Source organism: Mytilus trossulus, chromosome 12, assembly GCF_036588685.1.
Source record: "Mytilus trossulus isolate FHL-02 chromosome 12, PNRI_Mtr1.1.1.hap1, whole genome shotgun sequence".
Lineage (NCBI taxonomy): Eukaryota > Metazoa > Mollusca > Bivalvia > Mytilida > Mytilidae > Mytilus > Mytilus trossulus.
The window spans coordinates 26,385,909-26,407,364 of NC_086384.1; the positions used below are offsets into that span (position 1 = coordinate 26,385,909).

The window sequence follows — 21,456 nt, forward strand, 5'->3', positions numbered from 1 at the left end:
TATTACATGCTGAGTAAAGGTTTTTTTCATATACATTTACCAAGCATTGACTCCCTAGTTTTCTTTTACCTATTGGTTCTACTTGTGATAGATTTTGAATGCCTTGAAAATTTTTCCACATTGAACCCTAGTTTTCTTTTTATAAATCTTTTTCTTTATAATAATAAGCCATTTTTAAAAGTCTTATAACATTTTTTTTAATTTTTTAACAGTTTTCGAAAACAAGCACATGGACCCCTATAGTATTTTTTTCTTTTTTGATTCTTTAATTAATCTCCTATCAATATATACTAGTGTTATGGAAAGTTATTTATTTTGAAACTGAGGAGCAAACCTCCTTAACAGAGATGGCTTTCTCTGTTTGATCGTTTATAGTTGAGGCTATAAAGATCTTGACGCAAGCATTCATTTTGTCAACAATTTCAATTTATTTTTCTTACATGCAGTCACATATATTATTGATTACAAATTCACAAAATAATATAGTTAAATATTCTAACAAATTTCTAACTAGCTTTCTGTCCATGTTTTTTATAATGCTGGTAAACTGTTTATAAAAGGAAGGGGATATTGTCATTTCATGAATAATTGTACATTTCATTTGAGGATTGTATTTCACTACTGTAGTCTCAATAAAGGCAATGTTTGTTTTTTTGTCTATAGAGCTGTCTAACTGTAGTACAAGATAGTACATGTTCTAAACAATTCGTGTTAAATAGCTTGAAAAAAGATTATGATATTATCTCCATTTTAAATTACTCATTAACAAGTTTGTAAACGTTCATACTTAATTAGCTTTGTGGTTATTGTAAACCAACTAATTTTTAGCTTGCCTTTCGTATTTAGGAGACTTTTTCTCTTGACTTTTGAGAGTAAAAAAAATTAACAAAATTTGAATCGTCCCAAATGTGCAAAACTTGGACCTTTCTTCCTAAAATACATCAAGAAAGTTAGAAAATCTTTTTAAAAAATGTATTGTAGTGAAGAATGCTGGAAAGAAGTAAAGTATTCACAAAAATAAGTTGGTTTACAGTATTTTTTGTGTATAAAATATGCCTACACTTTTTATGTATTGAAGCGTATAGCGCCTACACTTTTTATGTATTGAAGCGTATAGCGCCTACACTTTTTGTATATCAGTTTTTGAGAAAACCAAGTCTTTACTGGTAGCACATGAAAATGTACTTTGATTTCAACCAATGAAATCCTTCGGAAATGGTTCTTTCTCTATGGTTTCATTGTAAAATTAAGACTTTTTTTCATGTAGAAGTTGAATTTATCCTGAACATATTTTAAAGCTGTTTTCCCCCTACCTATAAATTGGAATTTATAAATCCTTGTTTGCATGTGTTTTTATAAATGATATTGGTTGTTGTCTAATGTATCCCAGCATTTTATATAACAGACATTGTTTTTTATAATTTCATGATTTTATCAAATGGATATATTTTTTGATTTAACAGAATATAGGTAATACAAGTACTAAATATCATGTCATTTTTTTTTTCAAAAATGCCAGAAATAGATCTTTACATGTTTGAGCAATGCATGAATTTGACAGTTAAAAAAAAAAGTTCATAGCATTACAACAAAATGTGATATCTGGTTCTATTTTATAACATGTCATGTATATTCTTTATTTTTCACAACTAAATGCAGCAAGACAATCCTGTTTTTTGTATTTTCAAAAGAAAAAGACAATTTTGGTACAAATCTAAACCTTTCTTGAAAAATAATCAATTCACAAAAAACTAGTATGTTATCATTTTGTGTGGACTTGTTTGAGTATTTTCAATTTAGAATGGTGAAAAGTGATATTTTTTACTGTTTTAAACTAATTAATTCAAAGAAGCTAGAGACCCTAAGGCCAAAGGTTTGATACAGAATGTAAAATTGATTCCTCATAGTACTTTTTGTACATATTCTTCTTCATTTTATATCCCAAGAAACACTTGTAGTACATGTACTTAATTTACAACAGGTATAAGTTGGCTTAAGTCAAGAAGGTTGAAATATGGATGTGTTATTTATGGTTTATTTTATAGGAGAAACGAGTAAAAATAAAATATGAGGTAAAAATTGGTTATTTCCAAACAGTACAACAAATTCTCATTAGACGCTGCATTCTCTTTCCACATGCTGCTGCATTGTATCAATAAGAGTTAATTATAAAATAAAACAATTGAATTCTATAACCAAGATGATACTTGTATCCCTCCCCTTCACAGATGTGTATCTATTTACATACATTTGACCTACTGGAATCAAGATGATAATGAAATACTGAATTTAAATGTAAAAAGAAAGTTTATTATTTCAAAAAGTGAGACAGAATATAGTTTCATATCAAATAAAATTGCACTTAGAATTTTAGAATTCTGTGTGCATTTTCTGATTTTTGTTGTTATTCAGTCAATTTAACCCATTGATCAACAAATGCAACAGTATGGAGGGTATAGGATAATCAATAAATACTTTCTTAATTAACAGTTTAATATTTTAGACCTAGCCGTTAATTGATAACAAAACATTGACCAATGCAAAGATGTCTATGTTAAAATTTGGTAATGTTTGATTTACTATCTCATATCTTTTTGAATCAAAGAAGTTGTAATGTAAAAAATAACATAGTCACTTGATCTTCCAGAATTTACAGCAGAATGCATCAAGAGTGTAGGTAAATGAATAATCTTTGGTTAGTGATTAATTTTAATAATGACTTCACTGTTCAGCTAGCAAGCAAGCTAACCATAGATACTACCTTTACCTACACACTCGATGCATTCTGCTGTAATTGTATGTTTTGTCTTTTTTTTCCTTGTCATATCTTCATCCTTCCAGCCTTTTTATTTCTTTTTCAGATTTAAGACTATTTTTAATGGTGCGTGAATAATTGATTATATTTTTGAAATTTTAGAATTACTAATGACAGGACTTGTAGCTACAGTAAAACACTTTTTCTGTTATTAATGAAAGGACTTTTAGATACAGTAGAACCCTTTCTCTGTTACTAATGAAAGGACTTTTAGATACAGTAGAACCCTTTTGTATGTAACTCATGAAACGACTTGTAGGTAATATGCCATCTTTTCATGTCAACATTTAAATTTCGAGACAGTATTAAAGTCATTACATTTAATAGTCTGTAAAATGACAAACGTTGCCTTTTTAACTTCTGAAGAAGAAAAAAACAAAACAATTTTGTTGGCTTGGCAAATCTTTGCAAGCAAGTTCGGATCAAGTTATTAACCTGACATTATAGAAAATCAAATAAAATGAAAAGATGATGCATCAAGCTAGTGCTATATACAAACCTATTCCCATTAGCCTTTAGTACCCACACCCTTGAAAAGAAAACTCTACACAATGACACAGGATCAGCCTAAGCACATATAATCACTTTAGAGAGCAATTCTTATATACAGACAAACATTGGTTATCAGGCTAGTATTGGTTATCATTATTAAGTGATCAATGCACCTGAGTAGAACATAATTAATTATAGATTGCAGGTATTACATGTTATCTTATGTCATATAAAAATAGCATGCCATTGCTAATTTTTAAGAATCTAAGGTGTATAAATATTCTCATGATTTTAACCTTGAAAGGCAGAAACAATATAGCAATATGAAGTAGTGCCTATATTCCAATCCTCTTGTTCTTAGAAATTACAGAAAAGAATGATTTCATATTTTGTCAACAACTCAGCTATAATGAGATGTTATTTGTGCCCTTACAGATCTGTCAGACACATACTTCTTAATTAGAAAATACTTTGATTTACATATAGCGGTTTGCCTAGTTTAGATTTTTCTGTTGTCGTGTATGCTGATTATAGCATTGGAAAGATAGAAAAGATAGAAAAAACAACCTGAGATAGCATAAACATGTATTAAAATCCCCTACTAACATGATTTTTTTATTGAAAAATATACATTTCAAGAAAAAAGAATAAAATCATGTTTTTTTATATGTTATTTCAGCATAGTGAAGATAATTTAACAGCTGAAGAGAGGGACATAAGACAATATCATACAATACAAGTACCATTGAGGGGTATACTAAAAAAGTCAACATCAGCTTCTAGACTTCCTGTCAAATCTGGGAGTGCTACAGATCTAAAAGGTAGGAAATAAAGTCTAGCAATGCTATACTGTGGATTCATTATTATTGTGGAACACCAATACATACCTGCCAACTGTCACTGTTTGCGGGAATTTCCCAATGGAGGCTCCAAAATGGAAATTTTGAAAGAGCAAAGTTGTCCACAATTTTAATCAAAACAATTAATTTTAAAATAAAAGTATGAAGGAGCCAAAAAAACAACATTAAAATATACTTGAAGGTTTTGTAGGATTATAAGACCAAACTTGCACATAAAACCCCCATGGGCATTTTGAAAAGTTGGCAGGTATGCCAATTTTCTGGATTTCTTGTATTAAATTCAACCACAATATTTATTGGTTTGTATGTAGACTTTGGCAAAACCAAGAAATCATCCATGTTATTATAGAAATTGTGGTATAGTTTAAACATTTATTTATTTTTAGCTGAGATAAATGCCTACTACAGAAAGTTAGCAGGAACAAGGAAGGAGAGCATAGTAGAAGATGTTCCATTCTTTATAAATGTAAGTACATGTACTGTCAATTTGGGAATTTCAGAGGCTACATCTGACATTAGAATTATTGTCACATTTTTTCCTTGATTAAAGATAAAATTTATAATGGGATATTTTCACGGTTTTACCGCAATCATGAAGCTAAAACCCTTGCAAAAATTTCCTACAATTTAGTGTATTTAGCTTACATATGCTCATTTTAGAATTTGATTGTTGCCAATATTTATTTGCTCTACCTTCTTACCCAAAATGAAACAGCCCTTAGTATCCATAAATGTATCAGGGAAATATGCAAAATATATTTTTTTGGCCTCATCTATTTGAGTAATTCCATCACTTTGCATCCCATGATTGACCATCATTGTGGAGGGAAATGTGGAAAATAGTCTCATCCACAACCCCTAGCCAGATTGTACTAATAAAGCATGCCAACAATAATTTACAGTTATTTCAAACTAAGATTTGGAGGAAATTGCAGCCCATTTGAAAAATTACTTAAAAGATCTAATGAATAATTCAGTACATTGTATACGAAAACAAGTTATTGAAACATAGTAACATTATATTTTCTTTCCATTTGCAGAAATCCAGTTTTTCAAATTTACCAAGTTTAGAAAAGAGAAGAGTGAAGAAAGTGAAACTGGTAAGCTTAATATTTACTAAATGTATTAGTACTCTCAATAAACCACTTTCGAGTTCATCCGTCACCAGAAAAAACTCGTCAATTATGCGCACCTTTATCACCGTCATTTGTGCCTTTAGGGGCGTCGTCACTTCCCTTCCAATGTTGAGCGAGTGGTTGGAAAACTATAATTCTATATTGTACGAATTATTCGGCAAATTGAATTCTCAAAATTGACAATCAACACTACTGTCATTAGGGAATTGTCAGTAAGTACCTACAGAGCAACCATTATTTCTAGTTTATCCTGCACAAAGACGATCACTAAGACGCTTGATGAACGTAAATAGTGCAGGGATACAGGCGACCCCCTCTATCTGGTAAATGACGTCATAAAGACGTGCATAATTGACAAGTTTTTGCCGGTGACGGATGAACTCGAAAGTGGTCTATTGAATTGTTTCATATTTTCCATTTCCTGCCTTTTATAGGGTTCAGTTTTTTTTCATTGTTGAATGCCTTACTGTTGCCTATAACTGCTTTCATTCACTTCATTTAAACTTTGGTGGCTAGCTGTCTCATTGGCAATCTTACCACATCTCCTTATTTTATATAGTAAGATAGACCTTAAAGTAATGTTATTATACCCCCGCTTTAAAAAAAGGGGGGTATACTGTTTTACCTCTGTCTGTCCTTCCGTCAGTCAGTCAGTCAGTCCGTCCATCCTATGAATATTTTTCTACAATACAAGGATTTCTGAAATTTGGTTTTGGGGTTTATCTAAGTCAGCTATACCGTGTGATGCGTTTTCAGATTGATCACTTGCCAACTTCCTGTTTACCGAACACTTGTATGATTTTACACATGATAGCCAAGTTGAAAATTTTCGTCACATTTTTCTCAGGAACTACAATACAAGGATTTCTGAAATTTGGTTTCAGGATTTATATAAATCCTATACCCTGTGATGCGTTTTCAGATTCATCACTCAACAACTTCCTGCTTACCGAACACTTGCATATTTTTACACTATTAATATTATCCACTTGCAGCGGGGGTATCATCAGTGAGCAGTAGCTCGCAGTTTCACTTGTTGTTCACAATTATATAATAAAAACTGATGGCCACTTGTTTTCAATGAGTTTTTCAAGCTATATATGAAAAATATTTTATAATCAATTCTTATTACTGTTAATAGTCTTTAAGAACAAATTGCTTTGAAAAAGCAGCGGAGTATGGTGGCAATAGGTTTATATGTCTTTCAATTTCTTGGGATGAATTCCCATAGAACAAATTGCTGTTAAAAGATGGTTAATCTGTTTATAAGTTATTAGCATAAAGCATAAGCTCACATTACTTTTTTTTTTATAATTTCAGCCTCCAGAGCCAGTTAAAATTAGCAATTTGCCAGAAGACAAGGTAGGTTTAACAGAAATTTAATATAATCTTAGTACTCCAAAGCATATTGAGTAAGCAAACATTTTGTTAAGCAGTCATGAAAAGGCAAAGGGCGCCCTGGAAACTGTTAAAAAAGCAGTGGGGGCCACTATAAAAAGGATGGTTGCTGAGCCATCTTAAAAGGCCTAGCTGGTGTAGTTTATATTCTCATACTTATTTATCATGTGGGTACATGTAGTATTGAGTTGACATGGAGGTTGAATGCCTTCTACTACCAGGTAAAATATTTAGATGCTCCTGACAATATATGGAGAGTTGAAACCATGTGACATGTAGAATTTCAGACATTTATACTACTGAGAGTGTAATTTTTCAGTTTATTTCATACTAATTATGCTTTGCAATATCCTTTTATAATCTATGCATGTACATTTGTAAACAGTTGTGTTTTAGGGAATTATATAAACTTTAATATTTTGCAGCAAAAAGAATGGGAAGAAGAGAAGTTGATGGAGACAATAGAATGGGAGGGTTGTCAGATAGATCCAGCTCCATTCCAGCTGGTAGAAAGAACATCTTTACACAAGGTTTGTACATTAGTGACAATAGAATGGGAGAGTTGTCAGATAGATCCAGCTCCATTCCAGCTGGTAGAAAGAACATCTTTACACAAGGTTTGTACATTAGATACAATAGAATGGGAGAGTTGTCAGATAGATCCTCTCCATTCCAGCTGGTAGAAAGAACATCTTTACACAAGGTTTGTACATTAGATACAATAGAATGGGAGAGTTGTCAGATAGATCCTCTCCATTCCAGCTGGTAGAAAGAACATCTTTACACAAGGTTTGTACATTAGATACAATAGAATGGGAGAGTTGTCAGATAGATCCTCTCCATTCCAGCTGGTAGAAAGAACATCTTTACACAAGGTTTGTACATTAGATACAATAGAATGGGAGAGTTGTCAGATAGATCCTCTCCATTCCAGCTGGTGGAAAGAACATCTTTACACAAGGTTTGTACATTAGTGACAATAGAATGGGAGGGTTGTCGGATAGATCCAGCTCCATTCCAGCTGGTGGAAAGAACATCTTTACTCAAGGTTTGTACATTAGAGACAATAGAATGGGAGGATTGTCAGATAGATCCAGCTCCATTCCAGCTGATAGAAGGAACATCTTTACACAAGGTTTGTACATTAGAGACAATAGAATGGGAGAGTTGTCAGATAGATCCAGCTCCATTCCAGCTGGTGGAAAGAACATCTTTACACAAGGTTTGTACATTAGTGACAATAGAATGGGAGAGTTGTCAGATAGATCCAGCTCCATTCCAGCTGGTGGAAAGAACAGCTTTACACAAGGTTTGTACATTAGAGACAATAGAATGGGAGGGTTGTCAGATAGATCCAGCTCCATTCCAGCTGGTGGAAAGAACATCTTTACACAAGGTTTGTACATTAGAGACAATAGAATGGGAGGGTTGTCAGTTAGATCCAGCTCCATTCCAGCTGGTAGAAAGAACATCTTTACACAAGGTTAGTACATTAGATACAATAGAATGGGAGGGTTGTCAGATAGATCCAGCTCCATTCCAGCTGGTAGAAAGAACATCTTTACACAAGGTTTGTACATTAGTGACAATAGAATGGGAGAGTTGTCAGATAGATCCAGCTCCATTCCAGCTGGTAGAAAGAACATCTTTACACAAGGTTTGTACATTAGAGACAATATAATGGGAGAGTTGTCAGATAGATCCAGCTCCATTCCAGCTGGTAGAAAGAACATCTTTACACAAGGTTTGTACATTAGAGACAATAGAATGGGAGGGTTGTCAGATAGATCCAGCTCCATTCCAGCTGGTGGAAAGAACATCTTTACACAAGGTTTGTACATTAGTGACAATAGAATGGGAGGGTTGTCAGATAGATCCAGCTCCATTCCAGCTGGTAGAAAGAACATCTTTACACAAGGTTTGTACATTAGTGACAATAGAATGGGAGGGTTGTCAGATAGATCCTCTCCATTCCAGCTGGTAGAAAGAACATCTTTACACAAGGTTTGTACATTAGTGACAATAGAATGGGAGAGTTGTCAGATAGATCCAGCTCCATTCCTGCTGGTAGAAAGAACATCTTTACACAAGGTTTGTACATTAGTGACAATAGAATGAGAGGGTTGTCAGATAGATCCTCTCCATTCCAGCTGGTAGAAGGAACATCTTTACACAAGGTTTGTACATTAGTGACAATAGAATGGGAGGGTTGTCAGATAGATCCTCTCCATTCCAGCTGGTAGAAAGAACATCTTTACACAAGGTTTGTACATTCTTTACACAAGGTTTGTACATTAGTGACAATAGAATGGGAGGGTTGTCAGATAGATCCTCTCCATTCCAGCCGGTAGAAAGAACATCTTTACACAAGGTTTGTACATTAGTGACAATAGAATGGGAGGGTTGTCAGATAGATCCTCTCCATTCCAGCTGGTAGAAAGAACATCTTTACACAAGGTTTGTACATTAGTGACAATAGAATGGGAGGGTTGTCAGATAGATCCTCTCCATTCCAGCTGGTAGAAAGAACATCTTTACACAAGGTTTGTACACTAGTGACAATAGAATGGGAGGGTTGTCAGATAGATCCTCTCCATTCTAGCTGGTAGAAAGAACATCTTTACACAAGGTTTGTACATTAGATACAATAGAATGGGAGGGTTGTCAGATAGATCCTCTCCATTCCAGCTGGTAGAAAGAACATCTTTACACAAGGTTTGTACATGAGAGACAATAGAATGGGAGGGTTGTCAGATAGATCCAGCTCCATTCCAGCTGGTAGAAAGAACATCTTTACACAAGGTTTGTACATGAGAGACAATAGAATGGGAGGGTTGTCAGATAGATCCAGCTCCATTCCAGCTGGTAGAAAGAACATCTTTACACAAGGTTTGTACATTAGTGACAATAGAATGGGAGGGTTGTCAGATAGATCCAGCTCCATTCCTGCTGGTAGAAAGAACATCTTTACACAAGGTTTGTACATTAGTGACAATAGAATGGGAGGGTTGTCAGATAGATCCAGCTCCATTCCAGCTGGTGGAAAGAACATCTTTACACAAGGTTTGTACATTAGAGACAATAGAATGGGAGCGTTGTCAGATAGATCCAGCTCCATTCCAGCTGGTGGAAAGAACATCTTTACACAAGGTTTGTACATTAGTGACAATAGAATGGGAGAGTTGTCAGATAGATCCAGCTCCATTCCAGCTGGTGGAGAGAACATCTTTACACAAGGTTTGTACATTAGAGACAATAGAATGGGAGGGTTGTCAGATAGATCCAGCTCCATTCCAGCTGGTGGAAAGAACATCTTTACACAAGGTTTGTACATTAGAGACAATAGAATGGGAGGGTTGTCAGATAGATCCAGCTCCATTCCAGCTGGTAGAAAGAACATCTTTACACAAGGTTTGTACATTAGATACAATAGAATGGGAGGGTTGTCAGATAGATCCAGCTCCATTCCAGCTGGTAGAAAGAACATCTTTACACAAGGTTTGTACATTAGTGACAATAGAATGGGAGAGTTGTCAGATAGATCCAGCTCCATTCCAGCTGGTAGAAAGAACATCTTTACACAAGGTTTGTACATTAGAGACAATATAATGGGAGAGTTGTCAGATAGATCCAGCTCCATTCCAGCTGGTAGAAAGAACATCTTTACACAAGGTTTGTACATTAGAGACAATAGAATGGGAGGGTTGTCAGATAGATCCAGCTCCATTCCAGCTGGTGGAAAGAACATCTTTACACAAGGTTTGTACATTAGTGACAATAGAATGGGAGGGTTGTCAGATAGATCCAGCTCCATTCCAGCTGGTAGAAAGAACATCTTTACACAAGGTTTGTACATTAGTGACAATAGAATGGGAGGGTTGTCAGATAGATCCTCTCCATTCCAGCTGGTAGAAAGAACATCTTTACACAAGGTTTGTACATTAGTGACAATAGAATGGGAGAGTTGTCAGATAGATCCAGCTCCATTCCTGCTGGTAGAAAGAACATCTTTACACAAGGTTTGTACATTAGTGACAATAGAATGAGAGGGTTGTCAGATAGATCCTCTCCATTCCAGCTGGTAGAAGGAACATCTTTACACAAGGTTTGTACATTAGTGACAATAGAATGGGAGGGTTGTCAGATAGATCCTCTCCATTCCAGCTGGTAGAAAGAACATCTTTACACAAGGTTTGTACATTCTTTACACAAGGTTTGTACATTAGTGACAATAGAATGGGAGGGTTGTCAGATAGATCCTCTCCATTCCAGCCGGTAGAAAGAACATCTTTACACAAGGTTTGTACATTAGTGACAATAGAATGGGAGGGTTGTCAGATAGATCCTCTCCATTCCAGCTGGTAGAAAGAACTTCTTTACACAAGGTTTGTACATTAGTGACAATAGAATGGGAGGGTTGTCAGATAGATCCTCTCCATTCCAGCTGGTAGAAAGAACATCTTTACACAAGGTTTGTACATTAGATACAATAGAATGGGAGGGTTGTCAGATAGATCCTCTCCATTCCAGCTGGTAGAAAGAACATCTTTACACAAGGTTTGTACATGAGAGACAATAGAATGGGAGGGTTGTCAGATAGATCCAGCTCCATTCCTGCTGGTAGAAAGAACATCTTTACACAAGGTTTGTACATTAGTGACAATAGAATGGGAGGGTTGTCAGATAGATCCAGCTCCATTCCAGCTGGTGGAAAGAACATCTTTACACAAGGTTTGTACATTAGAGACAATAGAATGGGAGCGTTGTCAGATAGATCCAGCTCCATTCCAGCTGGTGGAAAGAACATTTTTGCACAAGGTTTATACTGTTTAGTGAAACTTCATGAACAGATTGGGGATACATTCCTTACAATATGTGTTAGATATAGTTGAATTTAAAGTTTTAAAATGTTTCATATTGATTGGGTTTCTTTTTTACAACCAGTTTTAATTGTATATTGTGCACAATAAATTCTTTAAAGTTTACTTTCACATATACAATGATGAACACAATAAATTCACCAAGATTTAAGTATTGATAGTCAGAATTAAATGTTTTGAATTTGTGTCATCTGTGTCACTATGTCCAGATTTTAATTTAAAAGATAAAAACGTGTTTGCATCAATGAGTTTTGGTTTCATTTAAATTTTTTGTTACAGTTTACTAGAAATATAAGATGCATTTGCTTGTTGTATGTATATGCAACTAATATCAAGATCTCTTTTATAGGTCCATTCCTTATTTTCATTGCTGGGTTTAAGTCGTGCGTATGTTACAAATACAGGAAAATTATGTGGAGTCTGTGGTTTGCAAGAGGTGAGTCATGTTAGAATTAATGTGAAACTTATAAGTAATTATTTTCTGTTATGAAAGGTTTAATGAGTACTTCTAAGATTTATTTGAAAAAATATGAAAACATAAAATCTATTCCTTCAGTTTTCAAATATTTTTAAAACTTGTATTATTCGAACAGAACATCTGAGTAATAATATAAAAGGCAATTTTTTTACCATTTTGAATTTGAAGTTTGTTTATTACTTTTCATATTTTTAAAGATGTTAAAAAAAAAACATTTAAAGGACTATAAATTTACGAGAAGTTTTTAAACTTTATATTACATTTTTATAATTTATAAACGTGTGAAACAATTTTTTTCAAATTTCAATATTTTTCAATTTTTTTTTCACAATCAATATTGAGCATTTGGGACAAAGGGTTAAATTTGTGTAGGTTTATAAAATTAGCTGTATAATTGATGAAATTCGTAATTCCACTATTATATTTTTGGGCACAAATGTAATTAGATATTATGTATAGAGTGATGCTCACTTGGCATTGGTGAACATGGATATCTCCCAGTATTTTGAGATGTGCAAATAGTCATTTTTCATAGAGAAAAAATAACAAAAACTGTGAATTTTGACATTTTCTATTTTAAAAGCTATTACGTTCTGTTAATGTAAGTAAAAACAAGAATCAATGACACCTGCAGAAAATTTGATTATTTTAAATTTATATTTTTGGTAAGAATTTTATGTTTTGAAAAGGTTGAGGACAAATTAAATAACATTGAAAGCTTGGTTTTGTAATGTTTGCTTTTCATGTGCATCAGAAAACTTAATTTCTTAAGTTTATACAAATGTTGGCTGTGTTATTATGTCAAGAAAAATTAGATTTTTTTTGAAGACACAAAAAATATACAAAAATAATCATGTTGAAGAAGGCATGACAGCATCATGGCTAAAAGAACATTGACAAAAAACATGGAAATTTGAACTGAAAAATACTTAAATAACAGAGCAAGTTTTACGGACAGGTCTTTGGAATTGACTACAAATAAGAGACTTTAGAAAGATAATGAATAAGGAAAGGAAATATCTATGAATAGATATAGGAAGATGTGATGTGAGTGCCAATGAGACAACTCTACATCCAAATAACAATTTAAAAAGTAAACCTGTTTGTTACAGCGTACCAATAACTTTAAGATGTTAGTTGTCTGAGTTGTATATCTGCAGTGATTACTAGCCTGCTAACTCTGAGGTTGTGAGTTTGAAATCTGCTTATGTCATGATGTGTTAGACTCAAATCTTTATCAAATAGGAATTCCTGTTTTCCACCTAAGATTGGTGTCTCTCTGTATTTCTCAGATTTCTTCGCCATGATATAGTTTGGCGTGCTGAAAGAGGCTTTGACATCAGCAACCAATCTGAATACAAATGAAATTAATGCATGAAGATATATTCACATAAAAGTAGATTAGTTGTAAGCTTCTTGGTGCACATGCTTCAATAGTAAACATTAGAAAAAGCTAAGCTTTCATCGGAATTTAAAAAACAAAATTAATGTACTTTTTTTGCCTGGACACTTTCTGTCAAACTCACTATGATAAACAGTTAATTACTCATTTAAGTTTAATGTTCTTCCAAAAGTCATATGTTAAATTAAAGTAATTATGCAGGTTTCATCGTCTTATAACATGTGGGATAACTTATACTTCAGTCAAATAAAAAAAAAGCATGAATTTTGGGAATTATTTTAAATGTTTAGTAATTTTGAAATTATCTACATGTATTACTTGAAATGTTCAGTATTTGTGGGGACAAATAATACTGATAAAAATAGATTTGTGGGATGTTTATAAACACTTTTTAAGAGATTTTTCAGGTAAGTAATGATGTGATTTAGACAGGTATTAATCAAAGAAAGGATTAGAATTCATTAAATAATGGGATTTAAAGGAACTTTTTTAATGACCATCACATATACTATTTCATTTAACTTTTCATACATAACCATACAATTTGAACTTTGTGACCTGCCCCCACCAATACAAAAATAATTTAAGTCCCATAAACATTTACCCACTGTTCCCATATACTTTTTATAAAGAATGCACAAAATAATTTCTGAGTTTAAAGTAATTCTAATTTAAGGGAGAAGGTAAGCTTTAGGACCAAATTTTCTCTAAAATCAAATTAATATACTTTAAACTATCCTAATTTTCAGATTTAATTGTTGAATGTATTTAGTATTACATAAATAAAACAAACAGTTTTGATTTTATCTATACTCATCATAGATACAGCTGTGAGATAAAATTCAATTAACTTACAGCACAAAATTAAACAAAATCAGGACTTTTTAACTTGTACATGCTTAAGAAAGAGCACAGTCGTTGCCCAAGAGATATTTTTAGACAGAAAGTGTATTTTAGGTTTATTTATACACTGGGGAAGACCAGTTTTGCCATCACTTTTGTTCAATGTAAATGTAGTAAGATTGTACTGAAAATTAGCTTTCCTTTCGATGACAATTATTTAATCAGGCTATCAGATATATTGGTTTACATTTAACCTTTTCACCTTAGTCAATGAAATCTTAACATGGCCTTATCATACATCATTTGTTTACAATTGTAGCTTCGTAATGCCATTCAAGGCAGGATTGATGCAGAAGAAGCCATTAAACAAAGAGAGGAGGAATCTGAAGATAAAGAATTTGACCCTCAGGAATTAGAGGTCGAAATGGCACCTCGACCAAGTGACTATATGTTAAGTCATTCAAACGATGCAGACTTTGAATATCCAGTTGTACAGATCTCACCGCCAGACGAAGACAGTAATGTGTGATAAGATATTTACCATTTCAGTGTAAGACAAACACTGCTATGTGATAAGATATTTACCATTTCAGTGTAAGACAAACACTGCTATGTGTGATAAGATATTTACCATTTCAGTGTAAGACAAAAACTGCTATGTGTGATAAGATATAAGTACTAAGCAATGGGCATTTGTTATGAAATGAAACCCTTTAGGAGTACTATTGCAATCATATGAAAGTAACAAGATTAAATGGTAGTGTAACTTAGTATTAATAATTCTCTTTAGGTTACTTGTTTAGGTGAACAATTCTTGGTAGTTGTAAATATAGGTATTAGTCAGTCATTCTTGTTTATTGTGATTTGGTTGGCTTATAATTAGAACTGTTACTGAGTACAATAGTTTTTATCTTTTCTTCATTGCTTTTTGTACAAGTTGAATACACTGTAAAACTTTTGTCACACATCAACCTATTCCATACCTCCATTTATACACTGTATGTTGTAGATCAGGTGAGTTATGGGACCAAGAACTTTATCATATAACATTTCAATCACAAAATGGAAATTTGTTTTGACATTCCAAAGATTTTATTGAAGGAACAACTGTGGATTCATTATTATTTGTTAGATACAAATTTTCGTGGGTTTCGTAGAGTTCAAGAGAACCACAACATTTAATGTGAAATGAATGACAATTTTTCTAGGATTGTATGCAGACCTCTGCAAAATCACAAAATCAAATATCCACAAACATACAAGTTTTCAGTAATACATGAAAATTGGTACCCATGAAAATTAATGATACCACAGTACATTATATCACTTTATACATTTCATATCAGTAGATAAGCTATATCATTTATGCATTCACTTAAATAATTGTTTTATTCTTACCTATAACAAAAACAGTATTCCTATTAGGATTAAAAGATCAAAGTAAACAACGACTTCCATGCTATACTTTTTTTTCGTGGATCGTAATAATACTCCCAGCTCCAAAGGATTGGAGGGGTCAGGGAGGAGTATTCTAGATATCATCTTCCCATCTGTATATAACTTAATTCACTTCATCCCATGGGGGACATAGGGCGACCACAGTAGCTTTCCATCTTTTCCTCTCCTTGGGCATGGCTATTTTCTTTGCCTCTCCCCATGTTTTCCCAATTTTCTGTAGATCAGATGTAAGATCTCTGCGTCAGGTGGATTATGGTCACCCTCTTTTACGATGGCTTTGAGGATTCCAATCTGTATATGTGTCTGTAAAAATATTTCAGTCACAGTTTTCCCAGCAGCAACAAATATCTTCTTAAAATATTAGTGTCTGAATGAATGTATTCTTATTTTTGACGAGCCTGCAACTTTTGTTGATCAATGTTTCGTTTTCTTGGTTAATGTAGAGTTTATGTGACAGTTGTAATAAAGATTTATAATTAGGTCTATCAACATAATATCAATGATTAGTAAAGACGGCGAGACATTTCAGCGTGTGCACTCTTGTTTAAAAATCAGAATTAAAAAGAGTCTACATGTGGGTTAGTATTTAAACTTTTTTTGTATGAAGGATAACATCAAGTTAACAAAGGACAATTAATGATAAGAACAAACATTTTGGTCTCGTTTTGTCAAACTCCTCCAAGTTATTTGTCATTGTCATGTAATAAATACTTTAAATAGGTTTATGTTTCTAAAAATGGAATTTCATTTCCCTAAAATTAATATAATGATGTAATAGTTACGTTTTTATTTGGTGACATTATGTAAATTTAAAAGAAATTATCAAAAAGACCAGTTTTTAGATAGTTATGACTGAAGTATGTATCATCCAATGAGCAAACTACCTGTATATAATAGTGTTAGTATTTTGCCTAAATTTTTCACAATCAGATAATTTTGTTGATTTTGTTTAAGCAGCAATTCAATCAATCTTCTTTTTAGAAAAGATATAGTAAAGACATATAAACATAAAAACATGGTATTTTTTATTAATGTGGATAGTTAACAGCCTAAATACTAAAAAAGCTAATATGGTTGAATGAGGCCAACTGCTGGAAATATATCATCTATTGTCCTTACAGTACTCTACAGAACATACAATAGGGACTGCAGGGACGGATCCAGCCATTTTAAAAAGGGGGGTTTCTAACCCAGGAAAAAGGTGGGTTCCAACTCCATGTCCCCATTCAAAAGCATTGATCGTTCAAAAAAAAGGGGGAGGTCTAACCCCCAGACACCCCCTCCTTCCTCCCTGGATCCTCGCCTGTACTGGATGGGGTGTTTACTGAATATAGAATAATTGGGGGAAATGCAGAATAAAGGACTTAAAAATAAAGAATAGAGAAAAATAGACCAAAAAGTATAGATAAAAGAAAAATGTGGTGTTTAAATATAAAAAAAAAATACCCCTCAACCAGACCCTAATACATGTTCAAGTGTTTTTAATTAAACATCATAAGTTCATAATCCATGTAATAGATATCTGTTTGGTTCAACCTTGAACACAGATCTTTATTTTGCATTCAATTAGTTGAGAAATCTAAAAAAAAAATAGTAGAACTTTTATAAACAGGAATAAGAAGGTCTTTTTACAATAAAGAAATTTTAAATGAAATTTAATTTATGATTCATTTATAGGTAGTCTTTGAAATGAAATTTACCTGTCATAATATTATGTGAGAATTTACTGATGAAGTATCTTGTCTTTAAGTTTAATGTACATGCTTTTCCTAAGTCAGATCTCTATGAGGAAAACCTATACTTTAACATTTTAATGATGATTAAAAGCTCTGAGATAAATTAGAGTTTAAAAATTGTAGCTTTGCCTCAAGTAGATAAAGTTTTCATATTTAAATCATCGAATTATATTTGTATATACATGAAAGAAAAAAACTCAAGAAACCTTGATCGAAATGTTAGACAGTGTTTGTAGTCTAATGCTATGCAATATACATGTGATATATGTTGTAATTTTATGACATTTTTTATGTTTTTGTGTATTGTTTATGGATATTTATGTAAATTATGTCTATTACATTGTTTTATTTCGAATGTAAATATGTACATATGAAAAATGGCAATAAAGTCATTATACGTCTACATTTGTAAAGTGCTAACTCATATCTTATGACCTTTTAAAGGTCAAGTGCCACTTTTCTTTATTTTTTTATCTATATATATATATATATATTGCTTTTTTCTTTTAATTGAAATATAAGTGCAAGGGACCATCTCATAATACATATTTTTCACATTACTTTATACTTACTATTTTGTTTGGAGATGAAGCAAATAATAATACATTTTTGTAATACCTAATTTGAAAAAAAAATTATTCTAGCTTAAATTTTTCACTGTTTGAAATGAATAAGGTCAGTCTGTGGTAGCTAATACATTCAAGCTCTTCATTTAATTTTTTTTTGTATTTTGAAATGGTCCCTAAGCCCTTTTTTTGTTCAGTGTACATTGTATGTATTATTTCATGTTTCATCAGTTGTATGGTGTGTGTTTATGTCTAAAGTTATGTTTTATTGAGTTATATCATCACATCTACAAAATCTGTTTAGGGAATTGGTATTTACAGGGTATCCGTTTTTCAGCAAACTGAAAAAAAATACTTTGATATTACAGAAAAGGTTAAAAAAAAAGGTGGAAAGTGGGAAAATTTCGAAAAATAATCAAGATTTATGAAATGAAATGACTTCTCATGTCACCACTTCATTATACTTGTATATTAGCTTATGATCAACAAGCATTACATAAACTCGCACAATAAAAGTTTTCATCTACTTTACTACAATGTATTTAGCAATATTCTGTAATGTCTCCATGAATATACATAGTATTAACTTTGTTTGCATTCATATCTGGATTGAATTTTATCTTTATCATTATTTAGGTAAGAGCTATATCATTAAAATGGGTATGTAGGCATTAGAAAATAACCAACCTACCCTCTATGTTATTTAGCTTACATCGAAAGGACAAAAAATCATAAAGGATCCATGTTCTAAAATGAAACTGCCAAAGAGTTCTGAAAGATTGTTTGTAAGTTACTAAAATAAACGATGCTAAGTATTTCATATTAGTTAGAGAAAAATTAAAGTTATATTTTACGCTAGACTATTTTTCATAACATTGGCACATTCTTATGGTCACTAAAGTGACATGGAGAATAATTATTCAATTAGGATTAAAAAAAATATACATTCCATCATCCTATAGAATTAAAATCAATAAATGTGAAGTAAAAGTCTTAGTGATACTGGTAGTTTTTATGAAGAGACACAAATTTTAGGGTGAATTGTGAGGTTTATGAAGTTAATAAAAATATATGTTAATGAATATGAATTGAATGTGCTATGCCTTCTATGATCTGTTTTGTTGTGATATTATTATACTGTATATTTGTATTATTATCCCACTTGAGGGGTGGGGCTATATTAAATTCACCATGTCTGTACGTCTGTCCTTTCATCCATTAAACAAATACTTCTATCACATTTTTCTTAAGTACTAATGAACAAAATGACTAAATATTTGATCAGCTTCTTGACTAGTTGTAACTTGTACTTGATTTTCAGACATGTCATACACCTATTTCTTGTTAACAATACCTTAAATAATTCAATGTGTTGAATAAACTTTTAATTTTTCTTTCATACATTTCTCTAGTAAAACTGAAAAATTATTTCATATTTCATCAGTATCTTAACATCAATGTGTGCAAGCTTTACAGATCTGTAAAACATCTACATATTTATCATACTTTGAATAATGAGTGATATATATAAAAAAGAAGATGTGGTATGATTGTTAATGAGACAATGAGAGTGGGAGTATGGTTAGTATGACAACGATTCTTGTTTTGTGATAATGGTATAATGTTACATTTGTCTTTCACTAATGTTTTAATGTCTACTTGTATATAATATTGATATAATAAACAGATGTCGGCCATTATTGTGTAGAATTAGATGGAAAGGAAGCAAATATACAGAATGATATTAACCTAACATAGACGTTTGAAAAATATGTAATTTTTTTATTTGTTTACAGTTCTACAAAAATTGTATTACAATATTCTTGTTCTAATATTTATTGCAAAATAAATGTGTAGAAAGCTGGTATCAATCAACAAAATTTTGATCTGGGTTATTTCCCTTGGGTAAAAAATGTCCACTCTTAAAGCTTAAAATAGTCTTGATCATCACCAAAGGAAAAATTCTCTCTAAGTTTATGTAATAATAACAATTTACATTTTGTAAGAAATGCAATAAAAATTCAATACATGTAATACAATTTAAAAAAAAATTAACTCACTAGACATTGGAAATTAAGGATATAAATCTTCCTGTCATATTCACTTCTATAGTGCAGGCTAATATTGTGGTAGCATTTTGTCCAATACCAATCTAGCAAAGGGCATTTTTTTCTTTAAAAAACCCAGTATAAATATCCTTCCAGTTCTGACAAAGGGAGATAATTTGCAATTGTTTTGTATATGTGAAAATTGAAGGATTTTTTGCATGTGAATGGCATTATTATTGTTGAATAAATTGTGAACAAAGTTATGACATTTTATGAATATATTATTTATTGATTTTATCAATAAACTCTTCCACATAATAGTGTAGTTCTGTTCAACTATAATTATCCTGGAATACCATAAACAGTGCCAATGTTTATGCTCCAGATGTGCACCTTTCAACAATTTATGTCTCTTCAGTGATGTTCAAGGCCAAAATATTTGAAATTTCAAAGCTTCTTCAAAGGACAAAGAGCTATAAACCAAATAATAAAAAAGTATAGCCCAAGTCGGGCAAGAAATGTGTTATATTATACACAGAGTGTATAACCTGGTGAATTACCCTTAACAAAGTGACAAATGTAGAACACATTTTGCACCATGTTAAAGCTGAAATTCAGATGACAATGACAGGCAAAATATGTCAAACTCATCAATTGGAATAATCCAAAATCAAACTGACAATGCCATCCCAAAAAAATGAAAACAGATGAAAAGACAACAACAGTAAACAAAACACAACTAAAGACAACATGAACCCCACGAAACATTAAGGATAATTTCAGGTGTTTTTAATGTTAGAAAATTTAAGTAAAACGAACTAAAAATTATGAGACTGATTTGGAGAACAATTAATGACCAAAGTTATCTTAACTTTTGTATAATACGAACTATGCATATAATGAAAATTGTAAAAAAGTAAGTGTGCAATCACCACTACATTCTGGTGGATTGTCCCCAATAAATGCAATATATATATACCAGGAGTAAAAATTTGTACACCAGATGGGTGTTGCATCTACAAAAGACTAATATAAATTATCGTTTGGCAGAGTACAATTTCATCTATTGACATTATGGATTTGTATACAAATCCTGGTACACTTTCTGACATTTCTTGTACAGGGCAATTAAAAAAAATAACAAACAAAAAACTACATATTGTTCCAATCTTTTCTGATAGGCCAACCTGGTCATCCAGGCTGTAGCCATGTTAGCTACTAAAGCTGTACAAACTGAAATTAAGTTCCCAATAATCCTCATGTATGCAAATAAACTTTGAAAAAATTAGGTTATATTTTTAAAAGCAGCCCATTCAAGTTTATATGTATATAGTTTTGTCAGTT

The 21,456-nt window shown here is 32.1% G+C and overlaps 1 protein-coding gene across 1 annotated transcript in view; it reads left to right on the forward strand.

The window, feature by feature from the left end:
• LOC134693651 (chloride channel protein 2-like) overlaps nt 1-20,430 on the forward strand; it is a 70,526-nt gene extending 50,096 nt beyond the window's left edge. Inside the window, exons 22-28 of the mRNA XM_063554534.1 lie at nt 3,987-4,128; nt 4,554-4,633; nt 5,208-5,267; nt 6,624-6,665; nt 7,127-7,231; nt 11,931-12,017; nt 14,624-20,430. Of these exons, the coding sequence (XP_063410604.1) occupies nt 3,987-4,128; nt 4,554-4,633; nt 5,208-5,267; nt 6,624-6,665; nt 7,127-7,231; nt 11,931-12,017; nt 14,624-14,833 (726 nt within the window). The 3' untranslated portion in view covers nt 14,834-20,430. The remainder of the gene's footprint in view (nt 1-3,986; nt 4,129-4,553; nt 4,634-5,207; nt 5,268-6,623; nt 6,666-7,126; nt 7,232-11,930; nt 12,018-14,623) is intronic.
• The last annotated feature ends 1,026 nt before the right edge of the window (nt 20,431-21,456 follow it).